This window comes from Petromyzon marinus, chromosome 64 (genome assembly GCF_048934315.1).
Source record: "Petromyzon marinus isolate PM22_M1 ecotype Great Lakes invasive population chromosome 64, UKy_Petmar_22M1.pri1.0, whole genome shotgun sequence".
NCBI classification, from domain to species: domain Eukaryota; kingdom Metazoa; phylum Chordata; class Hyperoartia; order Petromyzontiformes; family Petromyzontidae; genus Petromyzon; species Petromyzon marinus.
Window position 1 is genome coordinate 4,694,933 of NC_133730.1, and position 24,251 is coordinate 4,719,183.

The 24,251-nt window shown below is 46.2% G+C and overlaps 2 protein-coding genes across 8 annotated transcripts in view; one reads left to right on the top strand and one right to left on the bottom strand.

Moving 5' to 3' along the window:
• Window positions 1-24,251, top strand: part of LOC116956329 (disks large homolog 2-like) — a 539,014-nt gene that overhangs the window by 45,496 nt on the left and 469,267 nt on the right. The window lies entirely within an intron of this gene.
• LOC142906411 (uncharacterized) overlaps window positions 1,308-24,251 on the bottom strand; it is a 30,869-nt gene continuing 7,925 nt past the window's right edge. The window contains exons 2-3 of one of the 2 annotated variants that reach the window (XR_012930226.1): window positions 16,387-16,508; window positions 1,308-1,401 (exon numbers count right to left, since the gene is read on the bottom strand). Coding sequence is in view for 1 of the 2 variants with exons in the window: in XM_076054106.1 (XP_075910221.1) it covers window positions 8,085-8,773; window positions 16,387-16,417 (720 nt within the window). In the remaining variant the exon portion in view is untranslated. Of the gene's footprint in view, window positions 1,402-6,761; window positions 8,774-16,386; window positions 16,509-24,251 lie in introns of those variants that run through there. The other variant, XM_076054106.1, reaches the window with a different exon arrangement.

Sequence of the window (24,251 nt, forward strand, 5' to 3'; positions counted from 1 at the left end):
GACATTTTTGTCTTTTTAAAAAAAATAGGAGGGGGTGAAGAAAGAAAGTCATCCGATGATTAATTTGTACATTGCGACGTCATTTCTGCGCGAATTGCATCCGAACAACAGTCGCCGAGTGAGAGCCACGGACACAGGCCAGGAAGTCTGCTGCCGGCAGTTGGAGCGTTTGTTATTCTACACGTGGGAGGAAAAAAAAAACCCCACGCGTGGCGAGAGGGGGCAACGCTCTATCCCACACAGAAGGGGATCGATGATATATCAGTCCACACTTTGCCGTGCTGCATACTGCTGGCAGAACCAGGGCCAGGGTGTTCAGATCGTCCTTGCCCCGCACCTCTGATTTGCGCGGGCGGCTACGTACGGTGCGAAAGAAGCTCAACGTACACACAACGTACAGACGACGTGCACACAACGTACAGACGACGTGCACACATGCATGGGACCTGCTCCATGCCCGCAGGGGGGGGGGGGGGAGTCTCGCAACCTTTTTTTGCCATCTGTGCGGCGATCCGCCAACCCCTCGCTACGTACGGTGCTGGACCACAGTTTCAAGTTTCATTTATTAGGTACTAGCTGTACTACCCGGCTTCGCCCGGGACTTGGATCCACTACACGCGGCCGCCTTTGTCTCCCCAGTGGCGATGTTCACACACCACAGCAGTTACTCGTATGAGGCTGAGTCGACCTAGGGGAGGCCCAGGAGCGGTTGAAAAAATCGTCACCGGTGGTGGCCGTGAGCGGGAATCGAACTCGTGTCGCCGGGTTCGTAGCGCAGCGTAGCGCTAACCACTACACAACAATGCGTTACGCTTCCACATGCGCGGGTCACGTGACATATTTGACGTCACAGCTCACGTGCCGTGCAAAAAATCTATGCATTATTGAGCTCCCCCCCCCCCCAAAAAAAGTGTATTTTTATAATGTTTGTGCATAGTGTACAGTATGGAAAGTACCCACATGGCAAATTTCCAGTTTGTTGCATGTCGGGAAGTACGCTAAACATTTTGAACAGACACACATATTCACAACTTTGCCTTTTATATATATAGAGATAGCCCTGTGAGCCATGCGGCTCTTGAGTGGAGCGTAGCAGCCACCGGCGCCACCCGGCCGAAGAAATGTACCGTCAAAGTTACGGGTAGCGTACACCATTATTGCAGCCTGTTTTTTGTTTTTGTTTAAGAAGGCGCATTCTAAACGAAACTACTCAACTCTGAGCAATGCAGTAGCTCTTTTTTTTTCAGAGGCGACCTGGCTATCGCCATTGATAGCCCCAACGAGGTGGCGGGCTCACCGTCGCGTGGAAATGTATCGGAGGCAAATGCTCCGAACGCGTGACGTCGATTCTGAACGTGGATTGGAAAACCCGGAGGACTTGGAGGAAAATCCACGCGGCCACTGGCAGATCGAGAGAGAGAGAGACGCGCAAACTCCAAATATACAGCCATAATACGCGTTTTTTGGGTTAGATCGCGTAAATATATAAATGTGTCGTTAAACTCGCCACCACCCGACATAGCCAATTAGTAAGGTTTGTCACCTGAACAGAACGTGGCCAATTCGTTACTAGTACAGCAACACCGGTGTGTTGGAGAGCAAAGCCACAACATTTACAATCTGAGTACGACGTTTCGCATCATCAGGCGACAGCCAAATTTGTGGAGAAATCCTCCTGTTTCGTTCCTTAAATATCGGGGGTCGATGTGATGATATCACGGGCGTCAAGGTCGGCTTCGAACCCACGGAGCTCCCCCTCGCGTACCAGACTAGGTGCTTGAAGTGAAGCCAAAAATGATCGCGAACCCTGTCCAGAATTCCAAGCGGAGCGGGAGAATTGTACCGAGTCGGCCTGCGGATTGGCTGCCCGCTTGCTGCGACCGAGTCCGTGATGTAACCACCCCTGTTTTTTGTTTTATTGTTGCTGAAAGGCCTCTCCTGAAGCCACCACAACTTGCCGCTGCGACAGCCCTCTGTCTGTCCCGCTCGTGTCACTTGCCAAAAGGCTCGCGGACGGAACGACCTTCGCCGGTTTGGTCGGGTGGGATTTTTTAGTTTTTTGTACAATTTTTTTTAATGAATTCTGCACCGCTGCCGTCGCGCGACAGATGTACTAGTTCCTTTGTTAGGTCATCAAGCGCTCCGCCGACTGTCGGTTCGATTGCTTGGCGAACGATGGGATGACAGGACGAAAACATATTTTCGGAGTTAGATAAAACCACCAGTCAATTTAACACGTAGGCTTTCACGACCAATATTATTCATAATAAAGGTTTTTGGGTTAGATCGCGTTATTTATAACACAACATTTCAACACACCGGTGGGCTAAAGTAGTGAATTATTTGTCTTTTGTCAACGTGACACTTTTTTTTTGCTGATTGGCCGTGTCGGGTGGTGGAGGGTTACGACACATTTATAAATAACGCCACCAGTCAATTGTCGAACGCAATAACCGTGGCGGGTCAACCGCCCTCTAGAGAAATATCTGTGGAGCTACACGCACCGGGTCTTCTCCCATTCATCCAGCGTTAAGAAAACCTAAACTACAAATGAACAATTTGATTTAAAGCTTTCGTGACTGCAGTAATCCATATTCTTATATACAAATGAACAATTTTTGTTTTTCATTTTACCAGGTAAGGCCCCGCTGAGCTACATAGCTTTTTTTTTCTTTCAGAAGCCACCTAACAATCGTAAATGATAGCCCAACGATGTGGCTCAGCACGTGGAAATGTTACGTAGCTGCCATATACTCTGAACGCACGTTGATTCTAAATGTAGAGGGGAAACGCCGGAGGACCTGGAGACCATGGGGAGAGAGAGAGACACGCAAACTCCAAATATACAGGTACCACCAGGGTCGGGAACGAACCCACGACCTTCTGTATATCAGGCGAGGTTGTTAACATCTCCACGGGGGGAGAGAGAGAGAGAGAGACGCACAGTCCAAATATACAGCAGGCATCGTCAGGGTCGGGAACGAACCGTACGAACTTCTGTAATACCAGGCGAGGTTGTTAACATCTCCACGGGGAGAGAGATAGAGGCAAACACCTATCCACCACGGCGCCCCTAAGATCAACGTTGCCCGCCCGTTTTTAATTCCACCCGCATCAGACACTTGACGCAGACGATTCATCAGCCGACTGCCAGTTCAATTTACTCGACGCGAAAATAAAAACAAAAGCGGACAAAGAAAACAAAACTTCCGTCGCCCACACGCACGTGTGCCGCTGGACGGGAGGTGATGAGGTGTGGTTTTGTAGGGGTTTCCCGCCTTCAGGGGAGGGGGGGCGCCATGAGCCGATTTACAAATTTTTGGTCGATTTAATGACCTCATCGACTCATTGATCCCAGCTCTTAAAGTTCTCCGGTGAATATTAAGCAGGGACGCGCATTCACTCACCCCCCCCCCCCACTCGACACCACCACCAGCACTACCACCACCCACCACCACCACCTACCACCCCAGACCAAGAAACAACTACAACAACCACAACAACCCGTGTTTTGTAATAATTCATGAACGTAGCATTGGATGCACTTAATGAGTGCACCGTACGGGCCTTTCATCTCTGTGTTGCATTATTTGTGCTCTGGGCGCAAAATAAAGGGGGAAGCCGTACTATTGCGCACTCGTGGTTAACATTTTAAAAAAATATATAAAATATAGATTTTGTTTTGTACCAACCTTCAAAGGTTGGCGAGCGAAAGCGTCACCCCCCTTCCCCCCCCCCCCTCCAGCAAACCCACATCCTTTTGGATGGCAAATTAACCTCCTCGATTATTCCAGACGCGGCACTGTCTGTCCTCGTGAAACGTATCACGGGCCGTCTGAGGTTTTAATTATTAATGAGGAATACTCAAAGCGCGAATGGGGACAACATTTTTTCGCTGACTTCTTGTCTGGTCTCGCCGTCGCAAAAGAGGTTTTGAACCTGAAGGTTTTATTTTTTTTGAACCTGGTTAAATAAAGGTGACAGAAAATGAAAACGCGTGCGTGCGTTGCGTTGCGTTGCGCGCGAGTTTGCATCTCCCCGTTCTAAGTTTGAGGATGAAGGCACCGCAGCGAGGTGACCCCCCCCCTCCCCCCCACACCGGATGCGCTTCTGCGGCCGTCTGGAACGCTCTTCCTTCCGATATTAGGAAGCCACTGAAGCTATGCACTTTTAGATCATCAAGATTGAAAACTAATTTACTTTTTAACTTATTTTTGTGGTGTTTAGTTTGTTGTCCTTCTCCCGCACCTCCGATTAGCACGATTGGCCACGTACGGCGCGAGAAAAGTTCAACGTACGTTCCGTATACAGCAAAACCCCGATTTACGTCTGCCCCTTTCACGTCGTTTCGCAAATACGTCGTCGCGTTATCGTTAACACCGCGACCCGATGAGCGTCGCCTCGACCCCCACGCTTGCGTCGCCGACAGCGGCGTCGTCGCCCCGTCCTTTCTCGTAATCCGTCACCTCTCAGCCTCGGCCACCACCCACCCACCCCAATAATTTCTGCCCCGTAAACCGCTCGGATTGACGTCGTTTCGATATTTCGGGAATGCATCACCCGACGTAAACCGGGGAATAACCCGCACCGTATTTTCTGGTTATTCATGAACTCGCCATTCACGATTTTGAAATACGAAACAGCGTTCCCCCCGTTCTTCACGAACTCGCTATCCACGATTTTGAATTACAAAACACAGCGTTCCTTTGTTATTCACAAACTCACTATCCACGATTTTGAATTACAAAACACAGCGTTTCCCCGTTCTTCACGAACTTGTTATCCGCGATTTTGGCTATCCGTGAATCACATCTGGAAGTCTACACGACTACTGCATCGAGAAAGAGAGATGAGAGATAAAGTGGTGAGAGATAAAGTGATGAGAGATAAAGTGACGAGAGATAAAGTGGTGAGAGATAAAGTGATGATAGAGAAAGTGATGAGAGATAAAGTGATGAGAGATAAAGTGGTGCGAGAGAAAGTGATGAGAGATAAAGTGATGAGAGATAAAGTGATGAGAGATAAAGTGATGAGAGATACGGTGATGAGAGATAAAGTGGTGAGAGATAAAGTGATGAGAGATAAAGTGATGAGAGATAAAGTGATGAGAGATACGGTGATGAGAGATAAAGCGATGAGAGATAAAGCAATGAGAGATAAAGTGGTGAGAGATAAAGTGATGAGAGATAAAGTGGTGAGAGATAAAGTGATGAGAGATAAAGTGACGAGAGATAAAGTGATGAGAGATAAAGTGATGAGAGATAAAGTGATGAGAGATAAAGTGATGAGAGATAAAGTGACGAGAGACAAAGTGACGAGAGATAAAGTGATGAGAGAGAAAGTGACGAGAGATAAAGCGATGAGAGATAAACTGATGAGAGATAAAGTGGTGAGAGATAAAGTGATGAGAGAGATAAAGTGATGAGAGATAAAGTGATGAGAGATAAAGTGATGAGAGATAAAGTGATGAGAGAGATAAAGTGATGAGAGATAAAGTGATGAGAGATAAAGTGACGAGAGATAAAGTGAGGAGAGATAAAGTGATGAGAGATAAAGTGATTAGAGATAAAGTGATGAGAGATAAAGTGATGACAGATAAAGTGATGAGAGATAAAGTGATGAGAGATAAAGTGACGAGAGATAAAGTGATGAGAGATAAAGTGATGAGAGATAAAGTGATGAGAGAGATAAAGTGATGAGAGATAAAGTGATGAGAGATAAAGTGATGAGAGATAAAGTGATGAGAGATAAAGTGACGAGAGATAAAGTGAGGAGAGATAAAGTGATGAGAGATAAAGTGATTAGAGATAAAGTGATGAGAGATAAAGTGATGAGAGATAAAGTGACGAGAGATAAAGTGACGAGAGATAAAGTGATGAGAGATAAAGTGATTAGAGATAAAGTGATGAGAGATAAAGTGATGAGAGATAAAGTGACGAGAGATAAAGTGACGAGAGATAAAGTGATGAGAGATAAAGTGATGAGAGATAAAGTGATGAGAGATAAAGTGATGAGAGATAAAGTGACGAGAGATAAAGTGACGAGAGATAAATTGATGAGAGATAAAGTGACGAGAGATAAAGTAATGAGAGATAAAGTGATGAGAGATAAAGTGATGAGAGATAAAGCGATGAGAGATAAAGTGATGAGAGATAAAGTGATGAGAGATAAAGTGACGAGAGATAAAGTGACGAGAGATAAAGTGACGAGAGATAAAGTGACGAGAGATAAAGTGATGAGAGATAAAGTGACGAGAGATAAAGTAATGAGAGATAAAGTGATGAGAGATAAAGTGATGAGAGATACATTGATGAGAGATAAAGTGACGAGAGATAAAGTGATGAGAGATAAAGTGATGAGAGATAAAGTGATGAGAGATAAAGTGACGAGAGATAAAGTGATGAGAGATATAGTGATGAGAGATAAAGTGATGACAGATAAAGTGATGAAAGATACAGTGATGAGAGATAAAGTGATGAGAGATAAAGTGACGAGAGATAAAGTGACGAGAGATACGGTGATGAGAGATAAAGCGATGAGAGATAAAGCGATGAGAGATAAAGTGGTGAGAGATAAAGTGACGAGAGATAAAGTGATGAGAGATGAAGTGATGCGAGATAAAGTGATGAGAGATAAAGTGACGAGAGATAAAGTGACGAGAGATAAAGTGACGAGAGATACAGTGATGAGAGATAAAGCAATGAGAGATAAAGTGATGAGAGATAAAGTGGTGAGAGATAAAGTGACGAGAGATAAAGTGACGAGAGATAAAGTGACGAGAGATAAAGTGACGAGAGATAAAGTGATGAGAGATAAATTGATGAGAGATAAAGTGATGAGAGATAAAGTAATGAGAGATAAAGTGATGAGAGATAAAGTGATGAGATATACATTGATGAGAGATAAAGTGACGAGAGATAAAGTGATGAGAGATAAAGTGATGAGAGATAAAGTGATGAGAGATAAAGTGATGAGAGATAAAGTGATGAGAGATAAAGTGGTGAGAGATAAAGTGATGAGAGATAAAGTTACGAGAGATAAAGTGATGAGAGATAAAGTGACGAGAGATAAAGCGATGAGAGATAAAGTGATGAGAGATAAAGTGATGGGAGAGATGACTTCAGGAAGCTTTTAGAAGCGTCTCGCAGACATTGCGCTGTATGAGACCTTTCGGCCACCATGGTTATCTGCGAGATTTGCTCAGCTGAAACAAACGGGTGGAGAATTCATTCAACTCATGCCCCGCTCCGACCCCGCTCACCAACCGCTTCAAATGGCTCCCGGCTAGGGCTGAACGATTTGGGGAAAACGTCTAATTGCGATTTTTCTGACAGTTCAATATTCACGGTGTAATATATTTAAAACACGTGATGGAGCATTACCACGTGATACCATCAAAATATGAACTGCTTTATATATTCTAATGCAAGGATGAGAACTTAAAAGATATGAATTATAACAACAAAAAAGTAAAACAATTCCAATAAGGAAGTAACGGGAATTTTTTCAAATCGCCAAAAAAAATCGCAACCTTTGCGCGGTTTGCTAATCGCATTGTTTCAAATTTGCAATTTCGATTTGAAATCGATTAATCGTTCAGCCCTACTGCCGGCTTACGTTTAGCCGGTCGGCAGGTCGTGCGTGGTGGAGGTGCAACGTGGGCCCTCTGGAGGGGCTCTCACGCGCCAGGAGCGTAAGCACCAGGCACACGCGGGGCTGCGCCTCTACCTCGATCGACAATTTTATTTAACGCTTCCGCTCCTCAGGGGTGGGGGGGGGGGGAGTCGCTTCCGAGTTGCTGCCGCTTTAGACGTTTTCTGCCGAGCCAGCGTGTGGCGGCGGTGGTGGTTACTGTGGTTAGCGGTGGTGGTGGCAATGGTGGCGGCGGTGGTGGTTACTGTGATTAGCGGTGGTGGTGGTGGCGATGGTGACGGTGGTGATGGCGGTGGTGGTGGCGGTGGTGGTTACTGTGGTTAGCAGTGGTGGCAATCGTGGCGGTGGTGACGGTGGTTCCGGTGGTGGTGGCGGTGGTGGCAGTGACGGTGGTATAATCCTGGGCAAAAGCCGGGCGTGGGGGAGTTGAATTAAGATGGGCCTCCTGCTGCTACTGAGGGGCTGCTGTTGCTGCCTGCTGCTGCCTGCTGCTGCTGCTGCCTGCTGCTGCTGCCTGCTGCTGCCTGCTGCTGCTGCTGCCTACTGCTGCTGCTGCCTGCTGCTGCTGCCTGCTGCTGCCTGCTGCTGCTGCTGCCTGCTGCTGCTGCCTGCTGCTGCCTGCTGCTGCTGCTGCCTGCTGCTGCTGCTGCCTGCTGCTGCTGCTGCCTGCTGCTGCCTGCTGCTGCCTGCTGCTGCTGCCTGCTGCTGCTGCCTGCTGCTGCTGCTGCCTGCTGCTGCTGCCTGCTGCTGCTGCCTGCTGCTGCTGCCTGCTGCTGCCTGCTGCTGCTGTGCTGTTCTCGCAGGGCTGCTGCTGCTGCTGCCTCCTGCTGCTGCTGCTGCCTGCTGCTGCTGCCTGCTGCTGCTGCCTGCTGTTGCTGCCTGCTGCTGCTGCCTGCTGCTGCCTGCTGCTGCTGCCTGCTGCTGCTGCCTGCTGCTGCTGCCTGCTGCTGCCTGCTGTTGCTGCCTGCTGCTGCTGCCTGCTGCTGCCTGCTGCTGCTGCCTGCTGCTGCTGCTGCCTGCTGCTGCTGTGCTGTTCTCGCAGGGCTGCTGCTGCTGCTGCCTCCTGCTGCTGCTGCTGCCTGCTGCTGCTGCCTGCTGCTGCTGCCGGGCTGCTGCAGGGCTGCAAACATCACAAATTTTGTTATTTTATTGTTATTATTTTTTCTCTCTCCGTGACTTGGCCGAAAGACCCCCAGAATATAATATCATCCATCATAGAGCTTTTTGGGTGAGATCGCGGACATTTAAGACCGAACCAGGAGGATTTCTCTCCAAACCTACTCAGATTGCAAAGATGTTGTGGGGTTGCTCTCCAACACACCGGTGTGCTGTACTAGTAACGAATTGGCACGTTTTGTTTAGGTGACAAACCTCACTAGTTGGCCGTGTCGGGTGGTGGCGGGTTTAACGACACACACACAAAAAAATAACCTGTATCATGGATAAAATCCTCTCTGTCGTGAAATCGGCTGAGAGATAACATCTTAAAATAAAACGACTCCGATGCAGTGGCTCAGTGTGGCTTTTCTGGATAAAAAAATAAAGCATTACAAAATAAATAAGAAAGTCCGGTGCGTCATCCCTCCCAACTTCTTGTCCTGTGAATCGGCGGTGTGTGTGCCGCGCACGTGTTGAGCTCAAATAAAAACATTACAAAATAAAGCCCAGTGTGCTAACCAATTCCCCCCCCCCGCACCTCCGAATCGTATAGATCAGGGGTGGGGAACGTCCGGCCCGCGGGCCGTACAAGGCACCGCAAAATCATTTGGTGTGGCCCTGCCAAGGCAACCGCAGGCGGGACTCGAAATTCAATAAATCTGGGAGCAAACCTGGAGAAGCAGTTGCGAGTAGCAACATCGTCAATAGCGGCTAACATCATCACACGCCTCACCAAAGAGAAGCAGTTCCAGCCATCACATAAGGGGCGCGTTAATTAAATGTTTGACCAACTATAAACGGGCTAATTTTTCAGTTGATAATTTTGTATGGCCCGCGAATGATGTTATATAAAAATCCAAATGTCCCTTGGCAGAAAAAGAGGTTCCCCATCCCTGGTATTAGATGGTTACACCGATCATGCCTGGATACGACTCTGGCCCGCTGTACTCTGCATTCCTTTAACGGAGGGGCGGATGATGATGAGCAAAACGACACGAACTCTCTCTCTCTCTCTGTCTCTCTGCCGAGGCCCTCTCGCCGTGGCCAGCATCAAGCAGCAGGATCTCGACATTGGCATCGAGCTGCTGGCACAGACTGCCGCTGTCATCGCGCGCCGTAGCAGAATGGGAATCTTGATTTTATCCTGGAGAAATCCGATGAGCTATGAAGCTCTTTTTCACAGGGGCACGGGAGGTGGGTGGCGGGTTCGGGGTGGGTGGGTGGGTGGGGGGGTCTGAAATAGAATAGAGCGAACGAGATCGAGCGAGCGAGCGCGCCTAAAATGTTCCCCAAGACGCCCGATGGAGCCAATCTGAAGGTCTGTCAGCGGCCTCTTTTGGACGTGAGAGCTGGTAGTGGCGGGTTCGGCTTGGAAGGGATTCAGCCGCTCGAGAAGCGGTGGATTTTTGGTTTTGTTGCAGTAGTCTCTCGTGCGCTTTGAAGCAAGACCCGTTCGTTATACTACGATTCGCGAAGTCGTTGACTTTTGGGTGATATCAGGGCGCGTGGTGGGATCGATAACTCACGCTTTTCCACGCCACCCACGACCGGTACGTACGTAGAGTATGCACCGTATGTTGAACTTCTTAAGCGCCGTACGTAGCCCCTGTGACGTAACCGTTTCATTCGATTCTAGATTCGAAGCTTTCGTGACTGCAAGGATTCATACTCTTTGTTGTTTTTTTCGGTAAAGTCACGTAGGTAAAATAAAATGAAAGAAAACAACTAAATTAAATAACGACGTTTCGGAGGCAACACAAGCTTCCGTCTTCAGGTGGAACAGTCACAGCAGAATCGCTCTCGTTCGCTCGCTCGATCGCTCTCGTCCGCTCTGCCGTTCCCCACACGGTGATTAAAACGTACGCCGCTCGTTAAGAAGGATACGGCAAGAGGGGGAGAAAATAAAAAAGGTTGCAACGTTGTTTTGTGTTCCGTTTTCCATTTTCGTCTCTGCAAATAATTTTTTTTTGCCACCGTCATTTGCAACGCATGAACTGAAATGGTACCGAAAAAGAAACCTGGGCGAAATTAATTAATTAGTGAATGGGGCAGCGGGGGATAGGGGAGGGAGGGGGAACAAAAACCCCACCAGCAAAATTCTAACAATAGCCAAGATTATTTAGAATCATTCACTGCCGTTGGGTACTTAATGAGTCGGCAGGGGTGACATTTGAGGTGCTGGTGTAGCGCGTTTATAGCGACATTAAATATTCAGGTGGTATGCCCTGGAGCAATGATTCTTACTTAAAAAATAATAATAATACGAAGACAGTTCAACACGTAGCAGGCTTTCGCGACCAATATCATCCATAATACAGTTTTTTTTAGTTAGATCGCGTAAATTATAAATACATGTGTCGTTAAACCCGCCACCACCCGACACAGCCAACTTGTAAGGGTTGTCACGTAAACAGAACGTGGCCAATTTGTCGCAAGTACAGCACCACCGGTGTGTTGGAGAGCCAAGCCGCAACATTTTGGACAATTCAGGAATGATTTTTGGGTTAGAGAGAGCTGTAAGTATAAATGTTGTGTCGTCCTCTCCAACGCACCGGTGGGCTGACGTAGTAACCAATTTGGCAAACCTTACTGGCTGCGTCGGGTGGTGGAGGGTTACGACGCAACAATTATACTTACGCGAACTAACCCAAAAACCTTTATCGTGAACTAGCTTTACTACCCGGCTTCGCCCAGGACTTGGATTCACCACGCCCGGCCGCCTTTGTCTCCCCAGTGGCGATGTTCACACAGCACACCAGTTACTCGTTTGAGGCTGAGTCGACCTAGGGGAGGCCCAGGACCGGTTCAAATAATCGTCACCGGTGGTGACCGTGAGCGGGAATCGAACTCGGGTCGCCGGGTTCGTAGCGCAGCGCAGCGCTAACCACTACACTACCGCTCCCCCCCACACACACACACAGACACACACACAGCACGCTAACCACTACACTACCGCTCCCCCCACACACACACACACACAGCACGCTAACCACTACACCACCGCTCCCCACACACACACACACACGCGCACGTGTCCATAGGTACACATACACGCGCTTGCAGCAGACACACAACTTTCAGGGTGCGAACGGCAGTAAACGACTGAAATAATCAAGCAATTCTTCGCGAAGAACGCCTTAGACCTGCAACACATTTGTATTTCACTTTACCCGTGGAGGGTTGGGGGGGGGCTGACATGAGCAGGCACACTCCGTTACGCTTCCACATACGGGTCACGTGACAGATATGACGTCATAGGCTCGCTTGCCGTGCTAAATATATGCATTATTGCGTCCCCCCCCCCCCAAAAAAAAATACAAAAGTGTATTTTTATAATTGTTGCATGGTGTACAGTCTGGAAAGTACCCACATGGCAAATTTCAAGTTTGTTGCATGTCGGAAAGTACGCCAAACATTTTGAACAGACACACACGATCACAAATGTCCCTTTTATATATAGATAGATAATATTGGTCAGGAAAGCCGTGCGTGAAGCTCCTTTGCGCAACTTGTGGACCGGCTTCGGTACTCGGTGTCTCATCAGGAGTGCTCCATCACCAGCGGCAGAGTTAAGTTAATGAAAGAGATCAACAAATTCGTCAATCGAGTAACAACACTGTGCGTGGCCTTTAAAAAGAGGAACCATATATAACAGGGGTCGGGAACCTTTTTGACTAAGAGAGCCATGAAAGCAAAAAATTTGGAAATTTATTTCAGTGAGAGCCATATAATATATTTTAAAAGTGAATTCAACTAAATGTCAGTATAATAAGCCTCTGAATTTATTCTTTTAAATAATGTTGTTATAACACTCACCATTAATGCGACTTCTGGTGCTGCATGGATTTGCTGATGTCTTTGTAGTCGGGTTGGTACTTGGTGAGGTTAAGCTTCATGCAAGCGTTGAGGCTTTCATCCGTTAAACGTGATCGTAGGTTGGACTTGATGTTTTTAAGATGTGAGAATGACTGCTCACATGCATACGTAGATCCAAACATGGTCAATACAGCAATACTCACACGCTGCAGTGTGTGGTATGTGACAGGAAGCGCGTTCCAAGTTTTGAGAATCAGCTGGTCTTCGGGTTGGAGTTTTTTCATTTCTGTCCACATGTGCTTGCTCGCCAACTCTGCTTTCTGTCGTGTGATTCTTTCCAAATCTTCATTCAGTGACTTGAACTTATTCACCCACATGTCTGAGGCCTTCAGGTCAGCCACTTCTGCTTCAAAATCTCTGACGGAGACACCAGGGATGTAATTCAGGTCGGCTGTGTTCAGTGAACACTCGTTTGGATGGGTGATGAACTTAAAAAGACGAGTGTGCTCACGAAATTCTCCAAAGCGTGCTTTGAAGGACTGTAGGAGACTGGATGTGCAGCCAGCTAGCTGGTGGAGATCAAGGTTTTGAATGGGCTCACTTGCTGTGCATGCATCTTTAAATTGGCTCAGTTTTTCAAAATGTAGTAAACGACCTGTTTCAAGATCCGTGATGAAAAGCTCCAGCTTGTTTTCAAAAGCAAATACAGCTTGTTGAAGGGATAACACTGTATTTCCAATGCCTTGCATTTTCACGTTGAGCTGGTTCAGATGTTCAGTCAGATCTACGAGATAGTAAAACTTGAGGAGCCACTCGGTGTCGGCTAGCTCAGGATGCCCGACGCCTTTCATTTCAAGGAAAGTCGGGATTTCGTTCAGGCAAGCCGCAAAACGGCTAAGCACCTTCCCTCTTGACAACCAACGCACATTGCTGTGCAAAAGCAGACCAGGATAGTTATTTACAACTTCATCCAGCAGTGTTTTAAACTGGCGATCATTTAAGGCTCGGGCAACAATAAAGTTGATCACACGAATGACCAGCGACATCACTTCGCCAAACTGCCTGTCACACATCTGAGCACAAAGTGCCTCCTGGTGTATAATGCAATGGAAACTTAGGATGGGTCTATTTTCATGTTCACGGAGAAGCGCCACAAATCCTTTGTTTTTCCCCACCATACACGGAGCACCATCAGTACACACTGAGAGAAGTTTATCCATAGGTAGACTTTTTTCTTGAGCAAACTCCATGAAAGACTTGAATAAATCCTCACCTCTTGTGGACCCTTTTAATGGCAGAACAGCAAGACTTTCTTCGCGCAGTCTGTCACCAACAGCATATCTTGCAATCACGCTGAACTGCGACAAATGGCTCACGTCTGTTGACTCATCCAAAGCCAGAGAAAAGAACGGCGCTGCATTTATGTCCTTCACTTGCGTTTCCTCCACTTTGTTTGCCATCACGATGGTACGATCATGAACAGTTCTTGCCGACAGAGGCATGTCTTGTATCCGTTTGATTATCTTGTCTTTGTTCGGAAGATCATCAAAAAGTTCATTGGCTACATCCAGCATGAACGTTTTAGCATACTCGCCATCTGTGAATGGTTTTCCGTTCCTCACTATTGCTAAAGAACCAGCAAAGCTAGCCGAATTATAGTCACCTTGCCGGGTCCATACGCGGAGTTGCTGCTGGCTAGCTTGCACCCTGCTCAGAAGCTCTTGGCACGCTTTCTTTCTGCTGTCTCCCGCAGGGTATTTTGATGCAAAGGTAGCGTGGCGCGTGTCGAAGTGCCGCTTTACATTCGACCGTTTCAACGATGTAATTTTGTCATTGCAAATTAGACACACCGCAGAACCCGCTCTCTCCACAAAGGCGAATTCTTCGGTCCATTCGTCCTGAAATGTACGATACTCGTCGTCTTTTTTTCTTTTCGCCATCTTCTTCGTCGAAGGGTTAGCTTTGAGCTAATGACCGAGCAGACGCAGTCTCAGACTGATTCAAAAGGGGGCGTTTACCTGTTTTACCCAGCAACGGCAAACGTAGGCCAGTATCATCCAATTAAAATAATGGACAATTGCTCCTGCAGCCCTGAACAGGACATGCGCAGTGAAAAATCGATGGATGGATTAAAACAAGTGAGAATATTTTGTTTTATCTGCGAGCCATATGCAATCATCAAAAGAGCCACATCTGGCTCGCGAGCCATAGGTTCCCGACCCCTGATATATAATATCCACGATGGAGGTTTTTTTTTTGGGGGGTTAGATCGCGTCAATGTAAATATGTCGTCAAACCCGCCACCACTCGACACAGCCAATTAGTAATTGTTTGTCACGTTAACAAAACATGCCAATTCGTTACGAGTACAGCACTAGCCGGTTGTGTGTTGGAGAGTGAGCCCACTACAACATTTACAATTCGAGCACTGTGACGTTTCGCCGGTAATTGCAACCAGCATCATCAGGCAACGGCCTGAGCCACCAATGTCGTGGGTTTACTGTCCAACACACAGCCGGTGTGTGTTGTATTAGGAACGAATTGGCACGTTTCGTTCACGTGGCAAACCCTACAAATTGGCCGCGTCGGGTGGTGGCGGGTTTACCGACACGTTTACATTTATGCGATCGAACCCGGCAAAAACAAAAACCCGCACTCACGCGTTCGGAATGCCGCGAGAGAATCCACGCATAGCGCACAGATCTCCAGTATCTCTTTTGTAAAGCAACGGATGACCGACAGCAGCGTCGGGTGAGAGGCCATTCATCCAGCAGCGGATTGATCAAGGGTATGGAAGTGTAATGACAGTAGAGTTAACCTACGGTGTGAGTGGACTCGTGGCCACGGGAGTCAGCCTACAGTGCGAATTAAATGCAAATTTTTATGCTAATTCCTTTGTCAAGGCACCTTGATTCCTCTCACACAGCTTAAAGGTCGCGGTCTGAGCTTAGCTGTGTTCACTCCAGCACTGTCCTCGAGAGAGTCTGGTCCCTTCACCTGATGAAGGCCGCTTGTGTTGTGGCCGAAACGTCATGATTTTTGTTGTTTTATTTTTTTACCTACATGACTTTACCGAATAGAACCGAAGAGTATGGATCCTTGCAGTCACGAAAGCTTCAAATCTGAAAGTGTGAATTGACTGGTGGCCACGGGAGGTAATGACAGGGGAGTCAGCCTGCAGTGTGAATTGACTGGTGGCCACGGGAGGTAATTACAGGGGAGGCAGTCTGCAGTATGAATGGACTGGTGGCCATGGGAGGTAATGAAAGGGGAGTCAGCCTGCAGTGTGAATGGACTGGTGGCCACGGGAGGTAATGACAGGGGAGTAAGCCTGCAGTGCGAATGGACTCGTGGCCACGGGAGGTAATGACAGGGGAGTCAGCCTGCGGTGCGAATGCACTGGTGGCTACGGGAATGATCGAGAATAGGAGCGTGGCCATGTGACGTAAGAGGGCAGTGGAGTCTGCTGGTGGAGCGAGCGGCCTAGAGCCGGCGAGAAGGTTCGGGAAAGGGGGCGTGGCCTTGGACCGTATAAGGGAGATGCGCGGGAGACTCGGGGCTGTTGCAGTGGGGGTCTCCGCCTGTCCGGGCGTCAGCACGTGGCTCCTTAAATATTGAAACCATCTCGAGACAAGTGCGTCGAAGTCGTCCTTGCAGAAGGAATCGAACAAAAAATAAAACCAATGAAACAATACAATATTCCAACTCCAGCTTTCACTTGGGTGCCGAGGCGATGCATGTCCGTGGGAGCTCTCTCACCTTGCTCCCAAATGAAGTTCAATCGATCCATTCCGATCGATTACCGGCGACGGGAAGGCGAGATGCCGCGAAGGGGGTTGCTGGCTCGGACGGGGACGGGGGAGGGAATTGGAGATCCGTTTCTGCGAAGGAGGAGCAAGCGTCACAGCCAAAGGCAAAGATCCCCCGTGTAGCCTTAACAGACCGTTGGGGCAAGTGCTGTTAGCGAGTAGCACCCTATGGAGGCCGGCACGGCACACGAAGGGGTGGGGTGGCCAACACCACGCCCAGCCGCCTTTGTCTCCCCAGTGGCGATGTTTACACATCGCACCAGGTGCTCATTTGAGGCTGAGTCGACCTAGGAGAGGCCCAGGACCGGTTCAGATAATCGCCACTGGTGTTGGCCGTGAGCGGGAATCGAACTCGGCCCGCCGGGATCGTAGCATAACAGCGCAGTGCTAACCGCTACACCACCACTCCCCACCACACACACCACACACACACACACGAGCTGGCCATTGTGACCATCCATCGACAGTTAAATGCGCTGCATTCATTAAGCGATTTAATTTGTGTGTATTACATTTGTGTGTTTTACCTCGAGCGACTTTTGTTGACGACTGCGAGCTGTGCTAACGTGGCTTGCGTTTATTGGATTTACGTGATGTCGGAGTCCAATATATGCAAGTTTATATGAATGCATTTGTTATCGAGTGCGTCTCGGCTGTAGCTCCAATGTAATTTGACAATGTACATGCTGGTGCAGTGTGTACGCATGTTACAGCATGTTAAGTGCGTGTCTGATGGACATCTGTGAACTGCTGGACATCTGTGAAAAAGAGCCTTATAGCTCAACGGATTCCTCCAGTATAAGTAAATATTTAGATTCTGAATCATTACAGGTAAATACGCCATGTTTAAATATAAAAATACATTCAGTATATGCTGTGCAGCCGCGGCGGCTAGGAGATGTTAACTACCTCGCCTGGTATACAGGAGGTCATTGTTTCGATCCTGACCCTGACGCCTGCTGCTGTATATTTGGAGTTTGCGTGTCTCTCTCTCATCATCATCACGGTGGCTAGGAGATGTTGACTACCTCGCCTGGTATACAGGAGGTCATTGTTTCGATCCTGACCCTGACGCCTGCTGCAGTATATTTGGAGTTTGCGTGTCTCTCTCTCATCATCATCACGGTGGCTAGGAGATGTTGACTACCTCGCCTGGTATACAGGAGGTCATTGTTTCGATCCTGACCCTGACGCCTGCTGCTGTATATTTGGAGTTTGCGTGTCTCTCTCTCTCATCATCATCACGGTGGCTAGGAGATGTTAACTACCTCGCCTGGTGTACAGAAAGCCGTGGGTACGATCCCGACCCTGACGATGCCTGCTGCTGTATATTTGGAGTTTGCGTGTCTCTCTCTCATCATCATCACGGTGGCTAGGAGATGTTAACTTCCTCGCCAGGTCTACAGGAGGTCGTGGGCTAGATCCCGACCCTGACGCCTGCTGCTGTATATTTGGAGTTTGCGTGTCTCTCCCTCTCATCATCATCATCACGGTGGCTAGGAGATGTTAACTACCTCAACTGGTGTACAGGAGGTCGTGGGTACGATCCCGACCCTGACGATGCCTGCTGCTGTATATTTGGAGTCTGCGTGTCTCTCTCTCATCATCATCATCATCACGGTGGCTAGGAGATGCTAACTACCTCGCCTGGTGTACAGGAGGCCGTGGGTTCGATCCCGACCCTGACGATGCCTGCTGCTGTATATTTGGAGTTTGCGTGTCTTTGGTCGCGTGGAATTTTCTCCGGGTGCTCTGGGTTTCCCCCCCCCCACACGTGATAAGCCACTTTCGTTGAGCTATCATTTGTGGCCAGGTCGCTTCTGAAAAAAGAGCTAATATAGCAAGGTGGGCCTTACCTGCTAAAGAAAAGTTAGTTTAAATAGTTTAATTACCTAGAGCTTTACTCATCAACAACCGCCATTCACCACGAAGTGACGTTGACGTCGTCACGATGGCCCTTGTACCAGGCTAGGTGCACTTGGAGGCCACGTGAAGTGTCGAGCGCCCGCTGGCAGGAGGTCACACGGAACACACGAGGACAAACGTCTGCCTTGTAGTAGCCCTACTCCTCAAAAATACACAAACTCGTATTTCATGAACTACAACTATGGTAAATGCTCACCCCGAGCCCTCAATACTCTGATAGTGCGCTGTTTTTGAGTTGTACGCCTTTTGGCGTCTTCTGGTCCAACACCAGTGGAGACTAAAGAAAGCCGTCTCGGGTCTGGACCAATCAAATTCAAGGACAGTGCCAATATTATTATCAGAGTTGTCTCTTTTGTTTGCATTTTGACTGCTTGTGTTGTGGTTATTGCAAACATGATGCCTTGAATAAAGGTGTCAGTTTTTTGTGCCAGTTAAAAGGGTAAAAACTATTCCTATATCTTGTTACTGGCAAAGGAGGTCTCATAATGTTAATGCTCACCCCGAGCCCTCAATACTCTGATAGTGCGCTGTTTTTGAGTTGTACGCCTTTTGGCGTCCTCTGGTCCAACACCAGTGGAGACTAGGCTCTAAAGAAAGCCGTCTCGGGTGTGGACCAATCAAATTCAAGGACAGTGCCAATATCATTATCAGAATAAAGGTTTTTGGGTTAGATCGCGTTTATTTATAAATGTGTCGTAACCCTCCACCACCCGACACGGCCAATCAGCAAAAAAAGTGTCACGTTGACAAAAGACAAATAATTCACTACTTCAGCCAACCGGTGTGTTGAAGAGCCAATCCACATTTACAGTTTGAGTACGACGTTTCGCTGGTAAATACTTCCAGCATCATCGGGCAATTCGCCAGAATGGTAAAGCCCTCGCTTGCTCCCGGTTTTATATAGAGCAGAAGAGTGACGTCATCACTTAACTCATCAGGTGCAGTGATTAGAGGCGGAGGGGGGGGTAATGTAATTATATAATCGATTAGTAATCAGTCATTGGTTATGATTAGTAATGAGTTGTAGATTAGTAATTCTTTAAATCAAAATGTAATGTGTATTATTTAATAATACGCTTCCAGGCCGCACTAAGCCGGTAGCTGTCAGAGCGATTAAAGTTATTCTTGTTCCTCTCAATTTCAATGGATTCTCTAATTAGTCTTTGCCAGTAATAATTAGTTTTACACACCACTGCAACATTGTCAAAATCAATTGAGTGTCCTTGTTGACAAGCATGTTCTGCCACTGCCGACAGTTGTGTTTGAGATAATTTAATATTTCTCTGATGTTCTTTTAGTCTTACGCTGATGTTACGTCCCGTCTGCCCAATGTAGCAGCTGCCACATGAACAATTAATCCGATATACACCTTCTGTTGATAGTTTAGGTAATGCGTCTTTAGTGCAAGATACTAGTTTTTGAATTTTGTGTACTGTACCAAATCTTACTGTAATGTTTTGCTTTTGCAAAACGCGGGCTAATTTGTCAGTTACTCCTGAGATATATGGAATTTTTATTGTTTTAACAATCTGGTCGCTTTCAGTAGTATTGCTTTGCGATCGTGATTTGGCATTCAGTGCTCTGTTAATTTGAGCATTATTGTAGCCATTCTGTCGTAGTGCGTCTTTAACGTGTTTAATCTCTCTCACTAGACTCTCACCATCTGACACTGTTTTCGCCCGATGTACGAGCGTCTTGATAAGAGAGGATTTTTGAGCTGGATGATGATGTGATTCTGCATTCAGATAGGCATCAGTGTGCGTTTGCTTTCTGTAAACGCTGTGTGTTATTTTACCATTTAGGCCATGTCCAAGCAAAATATCTAGGAATGGGAGTGTGTTATTCACCTCCATTTCCATGGTGAACTGGATGGCCGGGTTTTGTGCATTGAGATGATTTAGAAAATCATTAAGTGTATCTTTACCATGTGGCCAGACAACCAAAGTGTCATCCACATACCTAAACCAAAAGGATGGTTTTAATGTGCTCGAGGCAAGTGCTCTTATTTCAAAGTTTTCCATGTACAAATTTGCTATAGCAGGGGATAAAGGAGAACCCATTGCTGCTCCTTCCTTTTGTTTAAAGAAATCCCCTCTCCATAAGAAGTAAGTGTTACTTAAACAATGGCCAGCAAGTTTCGGAATATCATTTTGTAAACCGGTATTCTTTACTAGTGTATCAAGTAATTTAAGCGATTCGTCCACTGGAACCTTAGTGAATAGAGAAATCACATCAAAACTTACCAGAATATCATCAGGAGTAAGTTTAATATCTTTAATCACATTCACAAGATGTTCTGAATTTTTTATGAATGAAGAAGTCTTACCGATGTAGGGCTGTATTTGTTTGGTTATATATTTTGCTAATTGATATGTGGCAGAGCCAATTGTACTGACTATGGGTCGTAATGGGATGCCGATTTTATGAATCTTTGGTAGCCCATAGAGTCTAGGTGGTTTTGAGGCCCTTGGCTTAATTAGGTATTGCTAGCCCGCGTTTTGCAAAAGCAAAACATTACAGTAAGATTTGGTACAGTACACAAAATTCAAAAACTAGTATCTTGCACTAAAGACGCATTACCTAAACTATCAACAGAAGGTGTATCATCGGATTAATTGTTCATGTGGCAGCTGCTACATTGGGCAGACGGGACGTAACATCAGCGTAAGACTAAAAGAACATCAGAGAAATATTAAATTATCTCAAACACAACTGTCGGCAGTGGCAGAACATGCTTGTCAACAAGGACACTCAATTGATTTTGACAATGTTGCAGTGGTGTGTAAAACTAATTATTACTGGCAAAGACTAATTAGAGAATCCATTGAAATTGAGAGGAACAAGAATAACTTTAATCGCTCTGACAGCTACCGGCTTAGTGCGGCCTGGAAGCGTATTATTAAATAATACACATTACATTTTGATTTAAAGAATTACTAATCTACAACTCATTACTAATCATAACCAATGACTGATTACTAATCGATTATATAATTACATTACCCCCCCCTCCGCCTCTAATCACTGCACCTGATGAGTTAAGTGATGACGTCACTCTTCTGCTCTATATAAAACCGGGAGCAAGCGAGGGCTTTACCATTCTGGCGAATTGCCCGATGATGCTGGAAGTATTTACCAGCGAAACGTCGTACTCAAACTGTAAATGTGGATTGGCTCTTCAACACACCGGTTGGCTGAAGTAGTGAATTATTTGTCTTTTGTCAACGTGACACTTTTTTTGCTGATTGGCCGTGTCGGGTGGTGGAGGGTTACGACACATTTATAAATAAACGCGATCTAACCCAAAAACCTTTATTATGAATAATATTGGTCGCGAAAGCCTACGTGTTAAACTGATCATTATCAGAGTTGTCTCTTTTGTTTGCATTTTGACTGCTTGTGTTGTGGTTATTGCAAACATGATGTCTTGAATAAAGGTGTCAGTTTTTGTGCCAGTTAAAAGGGTAAAACCTATTACTATACAACTACGGTACTGAAACGTATTTTTGTGGTAATTGATAATTTTATATGTTTTGATATGTAACTAGTTTAGAGTTTCGTTGTATCCATAATAGAGGTTTTTGGGCTGGATCGCATGAATGTAAATGTGTCGTTAAACCCGCCACCACCCGACACGGCCAATCGGTAAGGGGTTTCACACGTGAACAAAACGTGCAAATTCGTTACTAGTTCAGCACTGACCGGCTGCGTGTCGGAAAGTAAAGCGGCCGTCCATAAATGACGTCACGTACCTAGGGGGGGGGTGGGTCAGACATTTGTGACGATGTGTGACGAGGTCGGGAGGGTTGAGAAATATGACGTCACATCAAAATGCTCAACTTTAAATAAATTTAGACAACACGTTCTCCTTAATAAATGTTTTCTCCTACAGCAGCAGAGTGCAGCGCCACATTAAATACGCACTACGATGACAATAGTTTAAAGCGATTTGAAGCATGTTTTATTTTTTGGGGGGCGGGGGGGGGGCAGAGATTTGTGACGTCATATTTGAGGGGGGGGAGGTCAAAAATCGTCCAAAATCGCGTGACGTCATTTATGGACGGCCCCTAAGATGTTTAGGCATCAAGTAGTATGTGTAGTGTATAGTGTAGTGTGTATAGTGTAGTGTATAGTGTAGCATGTGTAGTGTATAGTGTAGTGTGTGTAGTATATTGTATAGTGTAGCATGTGTAGTGTATAGTGTAGTGTGTGTAGTGTATAGTGCAGTATGGGTAGTGTATAGTGTAGTATGTGTAGTGTATAGTGTAATGTGTGTAGTGTATAATGTAGCATGTGTAGTGTATAGTGTAGTAAGTGTAGTAAGTGTAGTATATAGTGTAGTGTATAGTGTAGTGTGTGTAGTGTATAGTGCAGTATGGGTAGTGTATAGTGTAGTATGTGTAGTGTATAGTGTATGTGTGTAGTGTAGCATGTGTAGTGTATAGTGTAATGTGTGTAGTGTATAGTGTAGTAAGTGTAGTATATAGTGTAGTGTATAGTGTAGTGTGTGTAGTGTATAGTGTAGTGTATAGTGTAGTGGGTGTAGTGTAATGTATAGTGTAGTGTATAGTGCAGTGTATAGTGTAGTGTATAGTGTAGTGTATAGTGTAGTGTGTATAGTGTATAGTGTAGTGTGTGTAGTGTGTAGTGTAGTGTATAGTGTAGTGTAGCATGTGTAGTGTATAGTGTAGTGTGTGTAGTGTATAGTGCAGTATGGGTAGTGTATAGTGTAGTATGTGTAGTGTATAGTGTAATGTGTGTAGTGTATAGTGTAGCATGTGTAGTGTATAGTGTAGTAAGTGTAGTAAGTGTAGTATATGGTGTAGTGTATAGTGTAGTGTGTGTAGTGTATAGTGCAGTATGGGTAGTGTATAGTGTAGTATGTGTAGTGTATAGTGTAATGTGTGTAGTGTATAGTGTAGCATGTGTAGTGTATAGTGTAATGTGTGTAGTGTAGTAAGTGTAGTAAGTGTAGTATATAGTGTAGTGTATAGTGTAGTGTGTGTAGTGTATAGTGTAGTGTATAGTGTAGTGGGTGTAGTGTAATGTATAGTGTAGTGTATAGTGTAGTGTATAGTGCAGTGTATAGTGTAGTGTATAGTGTAGTGTATAGTGTAGTGTGTATAGTGTAGTTTAGTGTGTGTAGTGTGTAGTGTAGTGTATAGTGTAGTGTATAGTGTAGTGTATAGTGTAGTGTATAGTGTAGTGTATAGTGTAGTGTATAGTGTAGTGTATAGTCTAGAGTATAGTGTAGTGTATAGTGTAGTGTATAGTGTAGCATACAGTGTAGTGTATAGTGTAGTATACAGTGTAGTGTACAGTGTAGTGTATAGTACAATATGTAACAACCCACGCTAATCGGAGGTGCTCGCGGGGAAGGACAACAAACCAAAACAAGTAGCAGTGCTGAATAAAGGAGTTTGTCAATCTAGATCAGGGGTCACCAAACTACGGCCCGCGACGTCAGCCCATCAGGCCCGCCGACGGTACTTGAATTTGGTTGATAAAACGTATGTAACACGAGACGTTGTGATACAATTTAAATATTATGTTTAGAATACTAGGATATCTTCACGCGTGCGGAGACCTCCTGACTGCTATGTACCTTAAATTTACTATTTTAAATGTTAAATTATTGTATCTAGATTTTCTTGTTTATTGTAATGTTTGCTTATTTCGCGCCATCCCAAGTCCTTCCCCGGCTCATGGTAGCTCCGCCTACGCTCTGACGTTACCATGGTTTCCATGGCAACACGTTACCATGGTTTCCATGGCAACGTCATGGCAACACGTTACCATGGTTTCCATGGCAACACACACAAACACGCATCTCTCCCGCCTCCAGATTGTCCGGCTGTCAACACAGGTCCGACGCTCCAGAAATATTTA